Source organism: Chelonoidis abingdonii, chromosome 4 (genome assembly GCF_003597395.2).
Source record: "Chelonoidis abingdonii isolate Lonesome George chromosome 4, CheloAbing_2.0, whole genome shotgun sequence".
Taxonomy (NCBI): domain Eukaryota; kingdom Metazoa; phylum Chordata; order Testudines; family Testudinidae; genus Chelonoidis; species Chelonoidis abingdonii.
Genome location: NC_133772.1, coordinates 98,415,486 through 98,433,038, shown reverse-complemented (window position 1 = coordinate 98,433,038; position 17,553 = coordinate 98,415,486). Strand labels below are relative to the sequence as shown.

Sequence of the window (17,553 nt, the reverse complement as noted above, 5' to 3'; positions counted from 1 at the left end):
TTTAAGAACTTGCACAGCAGATTTGACAAAACACGAAGATGGTACCATCTTTCTAAAATATGAGATGTGAGATTTCTAAAAATAGCTACAGCACTCTACCCAAGGTTTAAGAATCTGAAGTGCCTTCCAAAATCTGAGAGGGACGAGATTTGCAACGGCGGCTACAAAAGTGCCATGCGAATGCCTATTCTCACTTTCAGTTGACATTATAAATAAGAAGCAGGCAGCATTATCTCCCATAAATGTAAACAAACTAGTTTGTCTTAATGATTGGCTGAACAAGAAGTAGGACTGAGTGAACTTTTGGACTCCAAAGTTTAACATTATTTTGTTTTTGAGTGCAGCTATGTAGTAAATAAAGGGATAAAGAGATTGCACTATGTATGAGTTGAACTGAAAAATACTATTTCTTTTGTTTATTATTTTACAGTGCAAATATTTGTAATAAAAATTATAATATAAAGTGAGCACTGTACACTTTGTATTTTGTGTTGTAATAGAAATCAATATATTTTAAAATGTAGATAATCATCCAAAAATATTTAATAAATTTCAATTGGTATTCTATTTAACAGTGTGATTAATTGCGATTAATTTTTTTAATAATGCTTTTTTTTAGAGTTAATCATGTGAGTTAACTGTGATTAATCGACAGACTATTTTTTATATTTAACACTATTATAAATGCTGGAGGCAAAGTGGGGTTTGGGGGTGGAGGCTGACAGCCCATGGCTCCCATGTAATAACCTTGAGACCCCCTGACGGTTCACAACCCACAGTTTGAGAGCACCTGTTTTAGACGACATACTCCTCATGCTTGAAGTTAGCTAGTTACCAGCCTGACTGAAAGCAGCACCCCAGCTTTATTTTATAGTCCCACATAAACGAGCTAGCCTGAGTTGAAAGCACCACTAAACTCATGTAAGAGGTTTATGTGTGGAGGAAGGTTAGGGGCAACACTCAAGTAAGAGCCCAAGTTAACTCTGCAGTTAAGACATAATAGACTTATGGAAAGTAAAAGCAGCAGCTCCTAATATGGAGTCTGCCTAAGAGCAAAGAGAGACCGTTTTAGCAGAAGCAACTGAAGCAGACACAGAGCACATAATCTCCGTAGATTGGTGATTTCCTCAGACTGACTTTTTCAGTTTAGACTCAGTGTGAGGTTTGTTCTGACCTTTTCTTGTCCCTTTACCCACCTGGCAGCCTCACTCTCTGGACCCTCTGTGCTTCTATCATCCTCTCATTTTCCTCTTCTCATCTTCTCTACACTGTCCCCTTTCTCCTCCACACCATCCTAGCTCCACATATTTTAAAAAATTACAAGGAGAAATATAGAAAAATAAACTTTAAAAAAATGTGGAACCAACATGCCATTTGGTAAGCATCACTGTATTTATCCTGCTTGTAGGTTGAAATGCTGTATTTTTTTCTCTCAGCTTTTGCCTGTCTTGTGTATTAGCTATAAACTCTTCATGGCAGGGAGCACATTTTTAATATAAATATCTGTTTTGTATGGAACCTAACATAATACGATCCCTATCTTGATTTCTAGCAGCATCTACAGACCCTATACATATATTAACAAAAAGAACAAAACAGATGCTCATGGGAGTCTTAAGCTAAGATAATTCTTTAACACATAGAAAGCATGCAACCTTCAATATTTTCAGCAAGATATCAAACGTCCACATATTGAGTATTTCTTTTATAACTGAAGGTGATGATGCATTTCTTTATTTTTATACTCTGTCAAGTTTTCACCTTCCCTTTCAGTTATCAAAGATTTTGAGAATATCTAGTAAAGTGACAATACTTAAATCTCCCAAAAAATCTGCTGTTTTCTCTGCCACTATAACTGTTACACTCTCATTTCCCCGTCATCTGGCACATGTAATACAGGTCCTGTGTGGACAAAAACTGCATAATATTTTATTTTTTCTCTTTCTAGATGTTTTGAGAAAAGTGAAGCATGTTCGTGTTTGTAGGCTGGGCCTATAAGTGGTGGAGATTCCCCCAGTTCCTTCCAGAAACTATTTCACAGAGGGTATGTCTAAACGGGGATACTCAGGAAAGTTAAACTGAATTAACTGAAGATGTAAATTTAACATGCATTATTTAACACTCAATGACTCACTCAGAAGTAAAGTGGTCTTAGAATGCTTTAGCTTAATTCACAAAGCGTCCCTGTCTAGACATGCCCTAAAGAAAATCTTTCCTTGTAACTTTGCTCAACTTCTTCTCATTACTCTTAGTTTTATCCACTATGATTCCCTAAAGAAGGCATAATCCATCAAATATTGGAAACTTATTGTGCTCAGATGCTATAGTATCTGAATTAGTTCAATGTTATGCATCTAATCTGATGGAAAACCACCAGTTTAGAAGCAATATATTGTATTTATTTCTTGTAGGTCATTATCATGTCAGGTTAGAAATGAACATGGTAACGTAATACGTTATTTGCCAACTCCAGTAAGCAGTATCCCAACTGAATTTTCCATGAGTATGTCTTCAGAAACCTGGGAGAAAAAATGGGGTTGGGATTATTTTGATATCTTGTAAAGTGCTTCAGAATAGATGACTTGCCAAAGTACTAGCTGTCAGGTCACAGTACTTGTTATGACTTCAATATCCCAATAACGACATAGTGTTTTTTTTTCTTAATTCTCTTGTAACACACAATGCCCAGTCAAATACATACAAGATACAAATAGAAAAAAGGCAAATTGCTGCCAGAGTGGATTTCTGGTGATCAGACTTGCCCCCTTATTCCTTCTGTACTATTCCCAAAGGACAATATATGTTATGGGAAGGCACACACAGACCATTATGAAAAGTGTTGACAAAATTACATATAGTCTCAGCTTAAAGTGTAGTACTACTTTCAAAAGTGAATAGGCAATAATGATATCTTGTTACTTAAGCGATCTGCTCCTGAATGTATTCAGTGACTAATTTACTTAAGTTAAAAAAAAAGTTTGTATTAATCTTCACTTCTGTCAGTACTACAAGACCAACAGTTATAAGAGTGTGTCCCGCATTGTATATTAAAACTCACCCAAAATCATCAACAAAACTGTTAACTAAGTTCTACATGCAGGTACAATTCATGTTCTGGGATACGGGTCTCAGACCTTATTGAAGAAAATGGCAGTACACATGTGTAACCAATGACAGAATACATCTTGCAGAATTTTTGTCACCAAAAATTATGCACAAGTCATAAAGACTACGGCTGGACTTTCAGATTCCAGGATGAAATAGAAGAGTTGGCTGTTAGAAACATCTTTTTCTTGCCCACTTCAAGTTTGACATGGGAACAACTGAGGTTTAATAAACATGGATGTCTAAAAGTCCTTTTATTCCAGAGTTATTTTTCAGAGTAGAATCACACTTTAAAATTGAGCACATATTTATTAATATTACATTGTTACCAAATTACATTTTGATTTATATTCTCTTTTGTCTTATTGTGTCCCAGTTTGTTTCTAGAGTATTAAAAAAATCAGCATTATATAACACGATGTTTTAGCAAATGCAAGACCTTATGCACTTCCTATTAAAGATTCAAAAGTATTTTGCGTAGAGTGTGTGAACAAGGTTTGTGAAATGCTAATGGTGTGAATTATGGTCATTCATCACTCCTCTACTGAGGTATAATCTAGTCTACCGGATGGTATGGCAAATCATCCTGACATGTTTATATTAATGTGTATGTAAATGAGCACAGGAAAGAAATGGTCAAATTTATGTTAAAGACTTCTAAAGGCTTAACAGCATCTTACTAAGTATATATGTCAGCTTAATCTAATCCTCCTACTTCTAACACGTCCTGCGGTCTCAGCACGGTGCCTATAATGCTCTCATATGTTATGAGGGATTGCCTCTGAGAAGTTCACCATCAGTGGTACACTTTGTTTAATAAAACTTTACATTTGGTCTTAGGCTGACAGAATGCTATCTTTCTCAAATTTGCATCACAAACCTTTAGCTGCTTCTGACATCAATAACACTTGCAATAATACTTTCCAGTAATCTGTTACAACACAGAGAGTGCACATATTCTCAGTTCCCATCTTACTTTGTCAGCTGCAAACAGCCTGCTCTACTTTGCATGGACTGGTTTAAATGAACACTGAAATTTGTTGTGCCAAAATAGCACTCTTTTAATCAGCATCTCATCTGAGAAGATCTTTGGTGGTGTTCCTTTCCTTGCCTCAAGGTCTCCAAGTTCTACTTAAGTAAAGCATCTTTCTTTCTCTTCATGTTCACTCTTATCTCCTCATAGAATGGACAATGCATTGGAGTTCTGAGCTCACCAAAAAGTCTGTTGATGCCAGCTACTTAATTAACCTCAGGAATAGAACAATAGAGTATGATTATTACGTTTGTCTCCTGTGGAGTGTTCCCTCTTATCCCAAAAGCTACCAATTGAAGCCCATCGATATCTAGAAACACAGCAATGTTTAGTTAGAATAGAATATGTTAGAATTTAGTTAGAATATGACTTCCCATATGAGGTCATAAAAGGAGGACCCATCACAACTCTCTTTTAGTTCTCTCGCAGTTTGAAGCCTATGGTAAATGAAGACTTTGAAAAGCAGGGATGGCGGGTAGTCATGGGATCCATCCTGAATACAACACATTGAAGAACCGCAGTTCTTTGTTTTGCAAGTATCTGTCAATGTGGAGCCCACTGTAGGTAAATGGCAAGTAATATACCCTCAGGATTGTGGGAGTGAGGATCATTGGATGAATCAAACAGGAAATGAAGTACTGCTCTCCCAGACTTGGTGTTTGCTCCAGCACCTGTCAAGGGCATAGTGTTTCACGAGGCCATAGTGTGTCAGTCCATGTTGCAACCTTCCAAATCTCAGAGATCAGAATGTGCATGAAGCAGGTGACAGATGCTGCCTGTGCTCTGGTGCAGTGTGCCTTAATGTTTGAAGAGAGGGGTTTGCCAGTCAGCTAACAGTGGAAATACACTCCATGGTCCATCTGGAAATTTTCTGGGACAAGATGGTTTGGCCTTTTGACAGGCCAGAAATGGCCACAAAGTAGCTGAGAGACAGCTGAAATAGCTCATTAAGGTAACACAGTAAAGCTTTGGATACATTCAGGTTGTGTAGTTCCTTCCTTCCTGGCATCAAATGCAACTTCAGGAAGAAGACTGGCAAGATAATGGATTGATTTAGGTTAAAGTCTGAAAACTCCTTAGGGCTGAACTGGGATGCAGTCTCAGGCACCATGTTGTTCATAAGAAAACTGTGTAAGGCATTCCAGTCATGAGAGTCTGGAGTTCACTGACTCTCAGAGCTGAAGTGATGGTGACTAGAAAGGACAGTTTGTAATAAGGTGGTGCATAAACATGGGGACAGTTGTTCAAAGAGAGGCTCCACAGAGGACAAAACTGAGGTCCCATGAGGGAGCTGGATCCTGAACCAGAAGGCAAATATGAAGGAAGACACTAAGGAATTTTGATAATGTTGGCCATGAGACGATCAAGCAGAATTGTACTGGAGTGTGACATGCCAATGCTGCTGCCAAATGAATTCATCAGATAATTTAGTACCCAGTTCAGTGCCTGTCTTCACATGCTGGTGGTGGCTTATACCAGTAGGGGAATCTGGCAAGCCTCTCTGAAAGGAGTTTTGTGCTTGAAGATGGGGAGAACTTATAGCCCACTGATGGTGAAGAGCAGTAGACCTCTTTTAGGAGTAGCAATGTGAATGGCACTGTGGATAATGGGGTATGTACCGGAGGCACTTCAGCATGAGCAAGTGTTCCTATTCTCTCTTAAGCTTGTCTTCCATGATTGGTGTCAATGCTGTGGCAGGCAGTCCACAGCCTGGGTTGGTGTCAAAATGCTGTTGAACACCATAGGTGGTTCCTTCTCTTCAGCCCTTGATGCCTTGTGGGACTGGTAGATTTCTCTCCAAGGCTTTGCGTTGTCTCTCCTTATGGGAGGCTACTGAAGTGACATCTGTCAGTTCACCCTTTGATGTCAGAGATGTCAGTTTTGACACCGAAGGTGTAGATGCCAGCTTTGGTGCCAGTTCTTTTCTCAGTGCCATTTTTTCTGCACTGGTCTTAGATGTAGTGTATTTATTGGATGCAGTGCTGGATAATGATGGCTTGTCCACTAACAGGATTCTGGAACTGTTTCCTCAGGCTCTGATGAGATCTTCATGGATTGTTTCAGCCTTGTGTTTCTCAACTTATGCATTCTAACAGAAAATGACAGGCATACTGAGTATCTGCTAGGTATGTGTGATTCCCCCAAATTAATCTCCCTTTGAAGGAGATTAGTCCATTGCAGGATGGACAGGGCTTTAAACCTGCAGGTTTCAAGTCTGTCACATTAAGGAGAAGGGGGCATCAACAGGGGGGTGTAGCCATTGATACTCAGTTAAAATGGGTCAATAGGATGGCTGAGGTTAAATATAAAGGTAATCAAAGGAGTTCTGAAGAAAATCAGAAGGTTTAGCCAAAGCTAAGAACTAATGTGCTGGATACGCACCAGGTTCCATCTCGCTGCCACAGTCTTCGAATTGCAAGGAAACATCATGCTGCTCTGTCCTTTATACCCTCACATGGGGGTATGAAGAGGCACAAGATGAATGTGTGGACACACAGACACTACTACTTGAAAGTTTCCAGTCTTGTGAGCACTGAGGCTCATGCACACTTACAATGGGATGCACACTGACACATACTTAAAGAAGAATGTTCTATTTTTTACTCAAAAAAGGTAAATGGCAATATGTTTCTATAGTAAGTTAGCAAGACACTAGTTGAATCTCTTATGTATTTTAATCTCAAGTGGTGGACTAGTATTTAAATTAAAAAGTCAACAACACAGAGTCAGCAACAAAAGCTAGCTTTACTAATTATAAAAAGCCTATAGTTAAGTTTCACCAAATATGGCAGCATAAAAGGCAAAAGCACATTATTGTTACTCTAGTGACATCAAAGCAAGGTATGACTCTAATAAGGTATACGTGGAAAGTTCCATGTATACCAGTCAAGCTAAAAAAATTTATGTAAAAATCTATTTATTAGTGTATGTCTATCAACAACAGACTTCAACTAATTTGACAATTATTTTAACAGTACAATCTCAAAAACTAATAATCTAAATTGTCATTGAATTATAGACTCTAAAAAAATAATAAAAAGGTTGGGAAAACAATAAAAAAGGTTTGAAAACAGTAGGAAAAAAAAGGATTTCATACTCTTTTTCTTCCTACACGTTTGACCCCTTCGATATGCAGAATTACATAGGCAAAACTGTAAACATTGTTTCAAAACTGACAGTCGGAATATATAAAATTTATATTAATTTATATTTCATGAGCTATATAATAATAGCATGAAGAGACTCCAGGGGGTATTTTAGTGGTCCATTAGTATACTGCTTCCCTTGAGAGGCTGAAGCAACTCCACTGGAGGCCTTATTCTTCATAATGCACCCAGAATGTATTTTAATGGAGCACTTAACCATGCCCCTGTAATAAGCCTCTGTCCCAAATCTGGACCTTAGCGTCCAAAATCTGGGTGCTTAGCATGAACCTCCAAGCTTAATTACCATATTGGATCTTATCTCGCTGCCACCAATCAGGATTCTGAGACTGATAAACTCTCTGGGTCTCCCCAAACCTTCCTGGGGGACCCCCAAGACTCAGATGCCCTGAGCCTCCAACCAAGGGAAAAACCCACTTCCCTTTCTGCTCTTTTTACTTCCTCAGATTTTTCCCGCCCTGGGGATACTAGGAGATTTCCCTGCTTCAATCCCTTGAAACACAAAACAGAGAGGACGATTTATCTTCCCCCTCCTTCTTCTCCCCTCCCAGTCTTTCCCTAAGAGAGACAGTACTCCTGGCACAGAGATACCTATCCCTTGCCTTAACTAGGAAAAGAAAATCCAACAAGTTTTAAAAGAAAGCTTTATATAAAAAAGAAAGAAAAACACATGACATGTCATTTGCATCAAAGATGACATAACACAGGGCTATTGCTTAAAAGAAAATATAAATAATCAGCCTTATTCAAAAAGATATCCAATTTAAACATTCCAGCAACTCCACACATGTAAATACAAATACAATATAAACCTATTGCTTTTTCCTTTTTGTACTCACAACTGGGAACAGAAGGGTAGAAAGAAGCTGGAGATAGAAAAAAAAAAGCTCTTTCCTCATAGCCAAGAGAAAACAAACAGGCAGAACAAAGACAAAAAACCACACTTTCAAAAGTTCCCTCGCCTCACTTTGAAAAATCCGGTTTCCTGATTGGTCCTCTGGTCAGGTGTTTGGTTCCCTTTGTTAACCCTTTACAGGTAAAAGAAACATTAAGCCTTAGCTATCTGTTTATGACAGCCCCTTGTTGTGCCTTAATGCTGTATTAAAGATGTTTTTTCTGATTTTGATCCTTCATTACAGCAGAAAGGAAACTGGTTTAAAAATTCTCGTATCTGCGGTCTACAGTACACTGTCAGAATGGTAGCTAACAGGAAAAGTAGCCTAACCAGTAGCCATTTTATTGGAAACTTTATTTTCAGATACATTCCACAGTGTGTCTTCTCTCTATATGAACTTTTTGAACAGAAGTGTTAAGCAACATGGGTGAAGTTTCCTTTTAAATTCTTTACTGGTAATTTAGTGCTGGCTGTAAATGTAATGCCTACTACGTTTTCACAAGAATGCATTTCTTATCAATGATGATAATGACAATGGTCATTAGGGCCTTAGAGAGAATTAAAAGGAACCAAGGATGAATGAATAAATAAAAACCATGATGACTCATTCTATACCTATGTCATTAGTATAAAATAAAATACCAAACAGTCAAATTTCCTCCCATCCCATCTAGTTATACATTTTGCTCAATTCTAGACTGAAATAAGGCAACTGTACTTTATTCCAAAGTAATTATTATATGCCCTGTGAAGCATCAGAGAGGAAGCAGGCAAAAGGATAATGTAAATTGCATGCTAGGAACATGTTTTAATCAGGCTTCTTCTTAGCTCTCAAACAAGGCCTAGTAGAACAACAACATTCTGTCAGGCTATATGTTCATTTCTTGCTTCCTGGATTAAGCATGCTTATTTTATGCCACATTTTTTATTGCTTTCTCTTCTTATATTTTAAATCTATTAAACAATGTCAAGTTGAATTTCCTTCAAAAACTGCTGCAGGTTAAGTAAAAAAAAAACAACGTAGGATCTTTGAGGGCTAGCTTTTATGTCAGCTAATTAATATGGATCATTTGTGGTTTTACAAACATTTTTTTGTGTGTGTGTGCGCATGCGTGCAAGAGATGGATATAAACTAAGGGCCTGATCCTACAGTACGGAGGAATGGAGGTTGTCCGTAACTCTGAAATGTTCATAACTCTGAACAAAGCACAGTTTGGGATCCAGATCCAGCAGTTGACACTCCAGGTCAGTTTTAAGCAGCAGGAAAACTTACTACTCAGTGCCAGCATGAGTTTGCAAGCTTATCTGTGTGTGTGTGTGTGCACGCGTGTGAGAGAGAACAGCATGTCCCCCTCCCAGGGTGGAGGGAACAGCCCATCTTCTCATGACCAGGGCTGTGTGTGGTAAAAGCAACCCATCTCCCTCCCGCCCGATGGGGGTGAGGGAGGGGTGAAAGCCGTGCAGACTCCTGCTCCTAGCTCTATCTGTCTTGGTCTGGCAGCCCCAGTGTCTTGCTGTAAGAGGCTGCACTATGTGTGGGGGTAGGAACAGGCAGCCCAGATGTGCCTACCTTTAAGATGCAGTACAGGCACAGTACAGTATTTGCTTTTTTTTTTTTTTTTATCTCTGCTGCTGTCTACTTCCGGTTTCACATGGTGTCTGAGTGACCACTCAGTGGGTAACTCTGGTGTTCATACCTCTGAGGTTCTACTATACTTCTGTTGAAGTCAATGGCTAAGCTCTTGTTGATTTCAATAAGAGCAGGATTAGGTCTTTAAACATTTTGTAGGCCTGTCAAATGAAAGAGGTGTCTGTGCAGTTCCACGTCCTTACTGTTTTCTCCAACTGAACATAGCACAGACCCTAGACATCATGACACAGGAGATAAATTATAGTTATAATATTGTTATTGGTTTGAGCTCTCTTTACTTTGCAAGGGGATTGACATTCTAGAGAGTTCTAATTCTGCAACAAACATTAATGATTCAAACAATATACTAAATTTGTTTGCTCAGCTGTCATTCATCCCTTCAGACGGGTCTATTTTAAAGCCACTGATTGACAAAACACTCAGTCCACACTTAAAGACACCCATGCACTCACCAATATTCTCTACCTTAGAGAAAGTGACATTTTTTCATTGTTTTTATATTTTAATCTTCTTTCTGCTCTAAATAATTTTTGCCTGCTAGCATCTAGAAATTACCAGCTATGCTCCACATGATCAGCAATACGAATGCTTGGTAATTAAACTGTTCAAAGGCTTTTAGACAGAAGATTCATCCTTCCAGAGTCTGACTCATTTTTGTTTTTGTCATCTATTTGGGCTGCTAGATTTCTTGCCAGGATAATGTTTTTTTTGCTAAGTGGTAATATGGCTGGTGGTCAGAAAAGGAAAATTCATTCCCTAATCATGCCTACTCTTCACAGGTGCTTTTCGAGCTAAACTTTAGATATAGGTAAACAAATATTCCCGTTCCTCCCAACAATAGTCTTACCTGCTTGTAGCGTTCCAGCATCAAAACTATCCTTCCTGTAGAAAGTTCTAAAACACAAGGGAATTGCACTGCAATCTTCTGAAAGTTTCTCGACAGCTTGTCTAAACACAGCAACCATATCATGGAGTTTCCTATCTAAATCGACTGACGAAGCAGATGGTGAAATTGAGCTTAGGCATATTGAGATAGATGCACTAGATGCAGAACTGGACTCCACAGCTTCACATACAATTTGGCAGCCCTCTGACAACATCTTCATCACAAAACTTTTCCTTTTTGGTGGATCATCCATTACTGCAATGACATGCCACTCAATGAGTGCATCTCTGGGTAGGTGGGGAACCACGACCATAGTTAGCGTTCCACAGACTGCAGCTAGATCACTGTACATCTCTGGATCATCTGCCTAAAAATAAAACAAAATATCCTGGGCATTAGCAAGGAATGGAAAAAACACAAGAAATAGAATTTTATATGTCCTCACAGAACCTGCACCATGAGAATTTAATTTATAAAACTGGCAAACCTATAAAGAAATAGTAAACATATTAAACACTAAAGTGAAAGGAATGACTCATTTCATTATGTATATTAAAACAAATATATTCACATTGTGTTTATATGAATACTTCAGTGTTGTTAAATAATAATTGGAGATATACCTATCTCCTAGAACTGGAAGGGACCTTAAGTCCAGCAACCTGCCTTCACTAGCAGAACCAAGTACTGATTTTTTGCCCCAGATCCCTAAGTGGGCCCCTCAAGGATTGAACGCCCAACCCTGGGTTTTTCAGGCCAATGCTCAAACCACTGAGCTATCCTTTCCCCCTTCATAGAATATCTGGGTTGGGAGGGACCTCAAGAGGTCATCTGGTTCTAGCTCAAAACAGGACCAATCCCAGACAGATTTTTGAACTCATAATGCTGGGTTTAGCAGGCCAATGCTCAAACCACTGAGCTATCCTTTCCCCCTTCATAGAATATCTGGGTTGGGAGGGACCTCAAGAGGTCATCTGGTTCTAGCTCAAAACAGGACCAATCCCAGACAGATTTTTGAACTCATAATGCTGGGTTTAGCAGGCCAATGCTCAAACCACTGAGCTATCCCTCCCCCAATCAAGGATGCTTTGGTTTGCTCTGCAATCTGTCTTACTAAGAAAGTAATCTTAACAATTATGAGTTCAACAGCTAATACCTGCTCATCTTCCCAACCTTAGCCTCCTACTAGGTCTTTGTCATTCAAAGGAGGAGGACTCATCTTAACAAACTTTATGCTTATTCTTATACAATAGACAGGAATCAAAGAACAGCAAAACAGATCATTTAATGTGACATTTGTCCAGTCATATTTTTTGAATGTAAGAAATATTAATGGTGCCGCTGAGGCCATGGAAATAAATGAGCACAATACTTATGTTCCACGAAACAAATCCGGTTACCAATTATGCAGGCTGCTCTGAGAAGCAGCATGTCTTGAACATAGCTTTCTAAAGGGTGAGGGCCTCTCCCTAGTGACAAAGCTCAGCCTGCACTGCCCTGCAGGTCTGAGGTTATTCTTACATTACTTGGCAAGCCAACTGCTGTGCCTGTGAGCTGTATTTAATAATGGCAAACAAGAACTGGGATAATATTTAGCTTCTTACTTTCCCTACAAGCCCTGTAAAAATTACAAGCTACATTTTACTGTACCATGGTAACAACTGTGTGAAGGGAACACTGCATATTCACTACAGTTTCCTCTGGGAATGAGGGGAGGAATTTGAGAAACTGCACCCTTTTAAATCTAACAGTTAAGGGTTTCATATAGAACTTTGTTCTGAATTTTTACTAATCCAGGGATTGGCTGCTGGAGAGATTGCCCCACTGGTATTGCCCTGCACCTTCTATTCCTTTTCTTCTCACAGCACACCTCCCTCAGGATAGCAACATAAGGCTCTGAGATTTTAAAATCTGAACAGAAACTCAGAATGGCATACTTCAGTCTCCAACAACCTTAAAGTTAATCATGGGCTTAAAGCTAAGGGTTAATGTCTCTTTCACCTGTAAAGGGTTAACAAACAGTGATCTGCAACACCTGACCAGAGGACCAATCAGGAGACAAGATACTTTCAAATCTCGGTGGAGGGAAGCCTTTGTTTGTGTTTTTTGGGTTTTGCGTTGTTCTCTCTGGGTCCTGAAAGGGACCAGATGGGCAACCAAGTTTCTTGCCAATCTCTCTGCTACAGTCTCTTATATATTCAGGATAGTGAGCATTAAGTAGAAAAGGCGGTTATAGTCTTTTGATTGTTTTCTGTATTTGCAAATGTATATTTTGCTGGACGGATTTTGATTGATATTTGTGCTGGGGGGGGAACTTCTCTCTAGTGTCTATAAGCTGAAAGACGCCGTAATATTCCATCTTGAATTTACAGTGATTATCTTTACTCTTTCTTTCTTTTATTAAACGTTTTCTCTTTAAGACCTGATTAATTTTTTCCCCTTGTTAAGGATCAAAGGAACTGAGTCTGTACTCACCAGGGAAGTGGTGGGAGAAGGGAAGGAGGAGCTGGTGAGGAAAGGTGAATTTCCTCTGTGTTTTAGATTCATGGAGCTTGAATCTGTCTATCTCTCCAGGATAACCCAGGGAGGAAAGGCCTGGGAGGGGAGGGGGAAGAAAAAACCAGATTTCTCTGTGTTGTGATTCAAGGAGTTTGAATCACGGTGATCTCCTAGTGTACCCAGGGCAGGAAAGATCTGGGAGGAAGAAAGGAGGGGGAAGGGAAATGGTTTATTCCCCTTTGTTGTGAGACTCAAGGAATTTGGGTCTTGGGGTCCCCGGGGAAGGTTTTTGGGGGGACCAGAGTGCCCCAAAACACTATATTTTTGGGTGGTGGCAGCTTATCAGATCTAAGCTAGTAATTAAGCTTAGAGGAATTCATGCTGGTACCCCATCTTTTGGACTCTAAGGTTCAGACTGGGGAAATTAAATACTATGACAGTTACGTATAGTGTAAGCTTAAGTGCTTAAAGTTACATATATTGTCACAGTTACAGAGTGAAATATGCCTCAGATCCCTTTTAGTCCCTCTGACCTGCACTTCTCAGGTGACAGATCTGGCTTCCTGCACCTCACTCTGAGTGGACCCATGCAGCAGTTCCCTTGTTTCCCAATCTCATTAACATGAGAAGCCCAGCTGCTTTTGACACCTGTAAACCCTTCCACTCCAGGGACCTGTGATGAAGAAGTTGATTAAAGTGACTTAAAAGTAGCATCTTCAAAAGAAAGCATTATTTATTCATTCCCAAAAGGTACAAAGTATGAAGAGCAAAGGAGAGAAACAACAGAAGACCTACTATATACATGGCTCTTATACCTTAATCTTTCTGTGCCAGCTTTTGTAAATGCTCTTCAGCCCTGCTAACCTCTATCTCTGGCTGGGAGAAACAGATGTACTGCTTACAACATGCTCTCTCTGGTTATTCCCTTCCTAGCCTGTCAGCCTTCATTGACACTCCCTGGGCAATCTCTGGCCACTCACTCAACCCTGTTCCCTTTTCTAGGTCTAGGATCCCTTAGATCTTTCTCTTTTCATCCTTGGCAAAACATCTATGTCACTAGGGTAGGGCCAAGGAGTCACCTCTTCAAGGCTATGCACCATGCTGCTGTGTTGGAGAATTTGTTGAGATGCTCCTTATCTAGGCCACTGTTCTACTTTTCTTGCTTGGTTTCTTTAACAACCCCTTTTGATCTAACTCCACAGCAAGCAGCCTATATAAACAAGCTCACAAAGACATACAACAGATTTATAAAAAATAATACAGATATTTCCCAGTTCTCCACACGTGTGCCTAACTGCTTTCCTGAACTGGGGCCCAATTGAGTAGTACCATCTTTTGTATGCATGCGTTCCTAACACATTTCACTCCTGTTAAATGAAACCTGTTAAATGAAAACGAATCTGTTTATGAAAGTAAATCTTATTTTATTATATATATCCCCCCGAAGGAGTATTGTGCTGAAGGAATAATAAATTACTTTTACCTGTCTTCTGAGCACATGAATTTTTATTTAAACAAGTTTTAGATTTTCTCTCCGGTCAATAGCTTTTTTCATTTTTTTTAAAAGAGATCAGACATTAAGTACTCCTGATATTAGTGGCTTACATTTTTCTTCCCCTTTGTGTTTATTGATAATAACTTTTTTATATACCAATTTGCTTATACTACAGTCTATACTGGTAATTCTTACATTGCCTGACCTATGAATGGAAAAATAATAACAAGTCATTTTACCTGAAGTCGATAAGGCCATAACACTCACCCTGCCTTCAATTCACATGCTCAATTTTCATCCACTCACTCTCGACTCCGAGAGGAAGGAATAATGACAGGTTAGAGGCACTTTATTTCAAAATTCACTCACAAAGTTACTGACAACCATTTTTCCACAGAAAAGTCTCTGCTGCTTGACCCTCTTGAGCTGTTTACATGAAAAATGCACTTACTTCTAGATTAACAATAGTGAAGTCTAATTCCATACCAAACATATAGCAATTGCTTTAGCATCTCTCTTTTTGATATGGGACCAGAAACAGGGATAATTTGTCTCAAATTGCAGTCACTTCAGTCATAATAAAATCTCACTGAGTACTGTTTGCTTTCAGTATTTTCATTAGGTAAGCTGGGGCTGTTATTAAGGTACCAACACATAAATGTTATATTAGCACTTAACAGTAGCACAGTATTCTCCTCCAGGAGACGAATTCTAACCTTGTCAATATAATTCTGCTCTGAGTGCTGTAAAACAGTTTGAAAAGATGAAATACTGGTGCTTCGCACTGGAAAAAAGAAGTCATGCTCATTCAGGCTTAAAGGCCACTTTGTTGGCCCAAGGTGCTGAGGTACTGTTTAGAAAATAAGTCTAAAGAAGCTCTCTCAGGTCAAGTCAAGCATTGAGACAAACTTTACTACTTTCTTGTACTTGTCTTAGGTTGTTAAATCAATTACTTAGTATTTCTGCTTGCCTTCAGCTGCCATTTAGAATATGAGAGGAAATACAAGAAAGGCCAAGATAAAGTACATTTTCAAACTCAAAAGATGATAATCATTCTGAGTGAAAGACATGCACTGTGCACCCAAACTATCTCATAAATAGGCCCTACCAAATTCACAGTCCATTCTGATCAATTTCATGGCTATAGGATTTAAAGTTCAGTCAATTTCACATTTTCAGACCTTTACATCTGAAATTTTCATAGTGTTGTAACTGTGAAGGTCCCAACCTAAAAAGTGGTTTGCAGTGGGGTGGAGTTTCAAAGCTGTTATAGAAGGGTCACAGGATTGCCACAGTCACTTCTGTGCTGCCTTCATAGCTGGGGAGCTGCAGGGAGTTCCCGGAGGCATAGGTGGGTCTGATTTTCCCTAGGCTGCTGGGAGCGCCCCAGCGGGGGGCTCCTAGCTGCTAGTCCCATCTGGGCTAGGGAGGGACAGGACTTGTCCTAACCTTGCACAGCTGCTCTTGGGGGGGAAATCAGACCCACCTCTGAGTACCTCCTCTAGCTGCAGAAAGCTCCGTGGCTGGGGCACTCCCAGTAGCACAGGGAAGACTGGACGCACCTCCACCTCAGGAAGCCTACTCTGGCTGCAGGAAGCTTTGGAGCTGCTGCCCAGCCACAGAGATTCATGTAGCAGGGGGAGGTACCCGGATGTGGATCTGATCTCCTCCTGAGAGCAGCTGTGCAGGGAAGAGTAAGTCCTCTCCCTCCCCAGCCCAGGCACTAGAGCTGGGGAACAGTAGGAGCCACTGGCTGAGGTGCCCTCAGCCCTGCCCCTCCCACTTCCCTTCAGTATTTATTTCACAGTCCATGACACATTTTTCATGGCTGTGAATTTGGTTGGGCCCTACTCATAAACTTGCATTTTGCAGCACCCCTAACCTTTAACTTAACGTAGCACAAGTGATGGAGCTGCTGGGAACTAAAAGTCTTTCTTATATTCCATTGTCTGTTATTGACTCTTTAAACAGTGACGTTTTCCAACTTATTTTCAAAAAAGCGCTGTCATTTTTGAAGAACAGAGATATTCTATTTGTTTGAAAAAAGAGAGCCAAAGTTGTCACTTCCAAACAGCCTTAAATAACTGAATACTCTTTCTTTAATATTTGCAGCACACAAGGTATTCCTTATAGCATTAGGAAGTGCCAAGGAATACCGTATATAAGGAGCCAGGATTATTTAAGGTAAAATTGGCAATTTTAAAAAGTTATTTACAATCTAGTTATATTAATTTTTAAAATGTGAGTGGATTATACTGAATTGGGAAACAATAGGTAAATAATTGTATGGAGGCCCTGATGCTTCACCAAGATACTTAAGCACATCAGATAAATGGGAGTATTCACTGTGCTTAAATTTATTCACGTTTAAGGAACTTGCTGAACTGGGGTCTGAGTCTGTAAAGATGGTCAGGGTAGGAGGTTACTGAACTGACCTTTGTATCAAAACATTTAATATACAAAATCTCTCACCACTTCTTGTCAAATGAAGGAAAGTTCACAACTGCAGTTTCTCACTGATTTTTAAGCATATGACTAACCTGTACCTGGCTACTTTTCCACATTAACAATAAAACGATGGTTTAAAACAGAACTGCTATATGCTCATACACAAATGCTTTCCTGAGTTTTCTTTCTGTCAAAGGGCTTATATGCCTTAAGTTTGTATGCCTCACTCGATCAGGACATGCAGGCAAATGAACTACAGAAACACAAGATGAATTTAGCTGGCAGGCTGCAAATTTATTAATATAACACTGGGATGAGGGAGGGTACCAGGCATTTAATGGGTTCCAGTTGGGGGTTACAAGGCTCTCACCATATAA

General features: G+C 39.5%; 1 protein-coding gene across 1 annotated transcript in view; it reads right to left on the bottom strand.

Moving 5' to 3' along the window:
- Positions 1–17,553, bottom strand: part of DPH6 (diphthamine biosynthesis 6) — a 435,665-nt gene that overhangs the window by 64,369 nt on the left and 353,743 nt on the right. Inside the window, exon 14 of the mRNA XM_075065492.1 lies at positions 10,696–11,101. Coding sequence (XP_074921593.1) covers positions 10,696–11,101 — 406 coding nt within the window. The remainder of the gene's footprint in view (positions 1–10,695; positions 11,102–17,553) is intronic.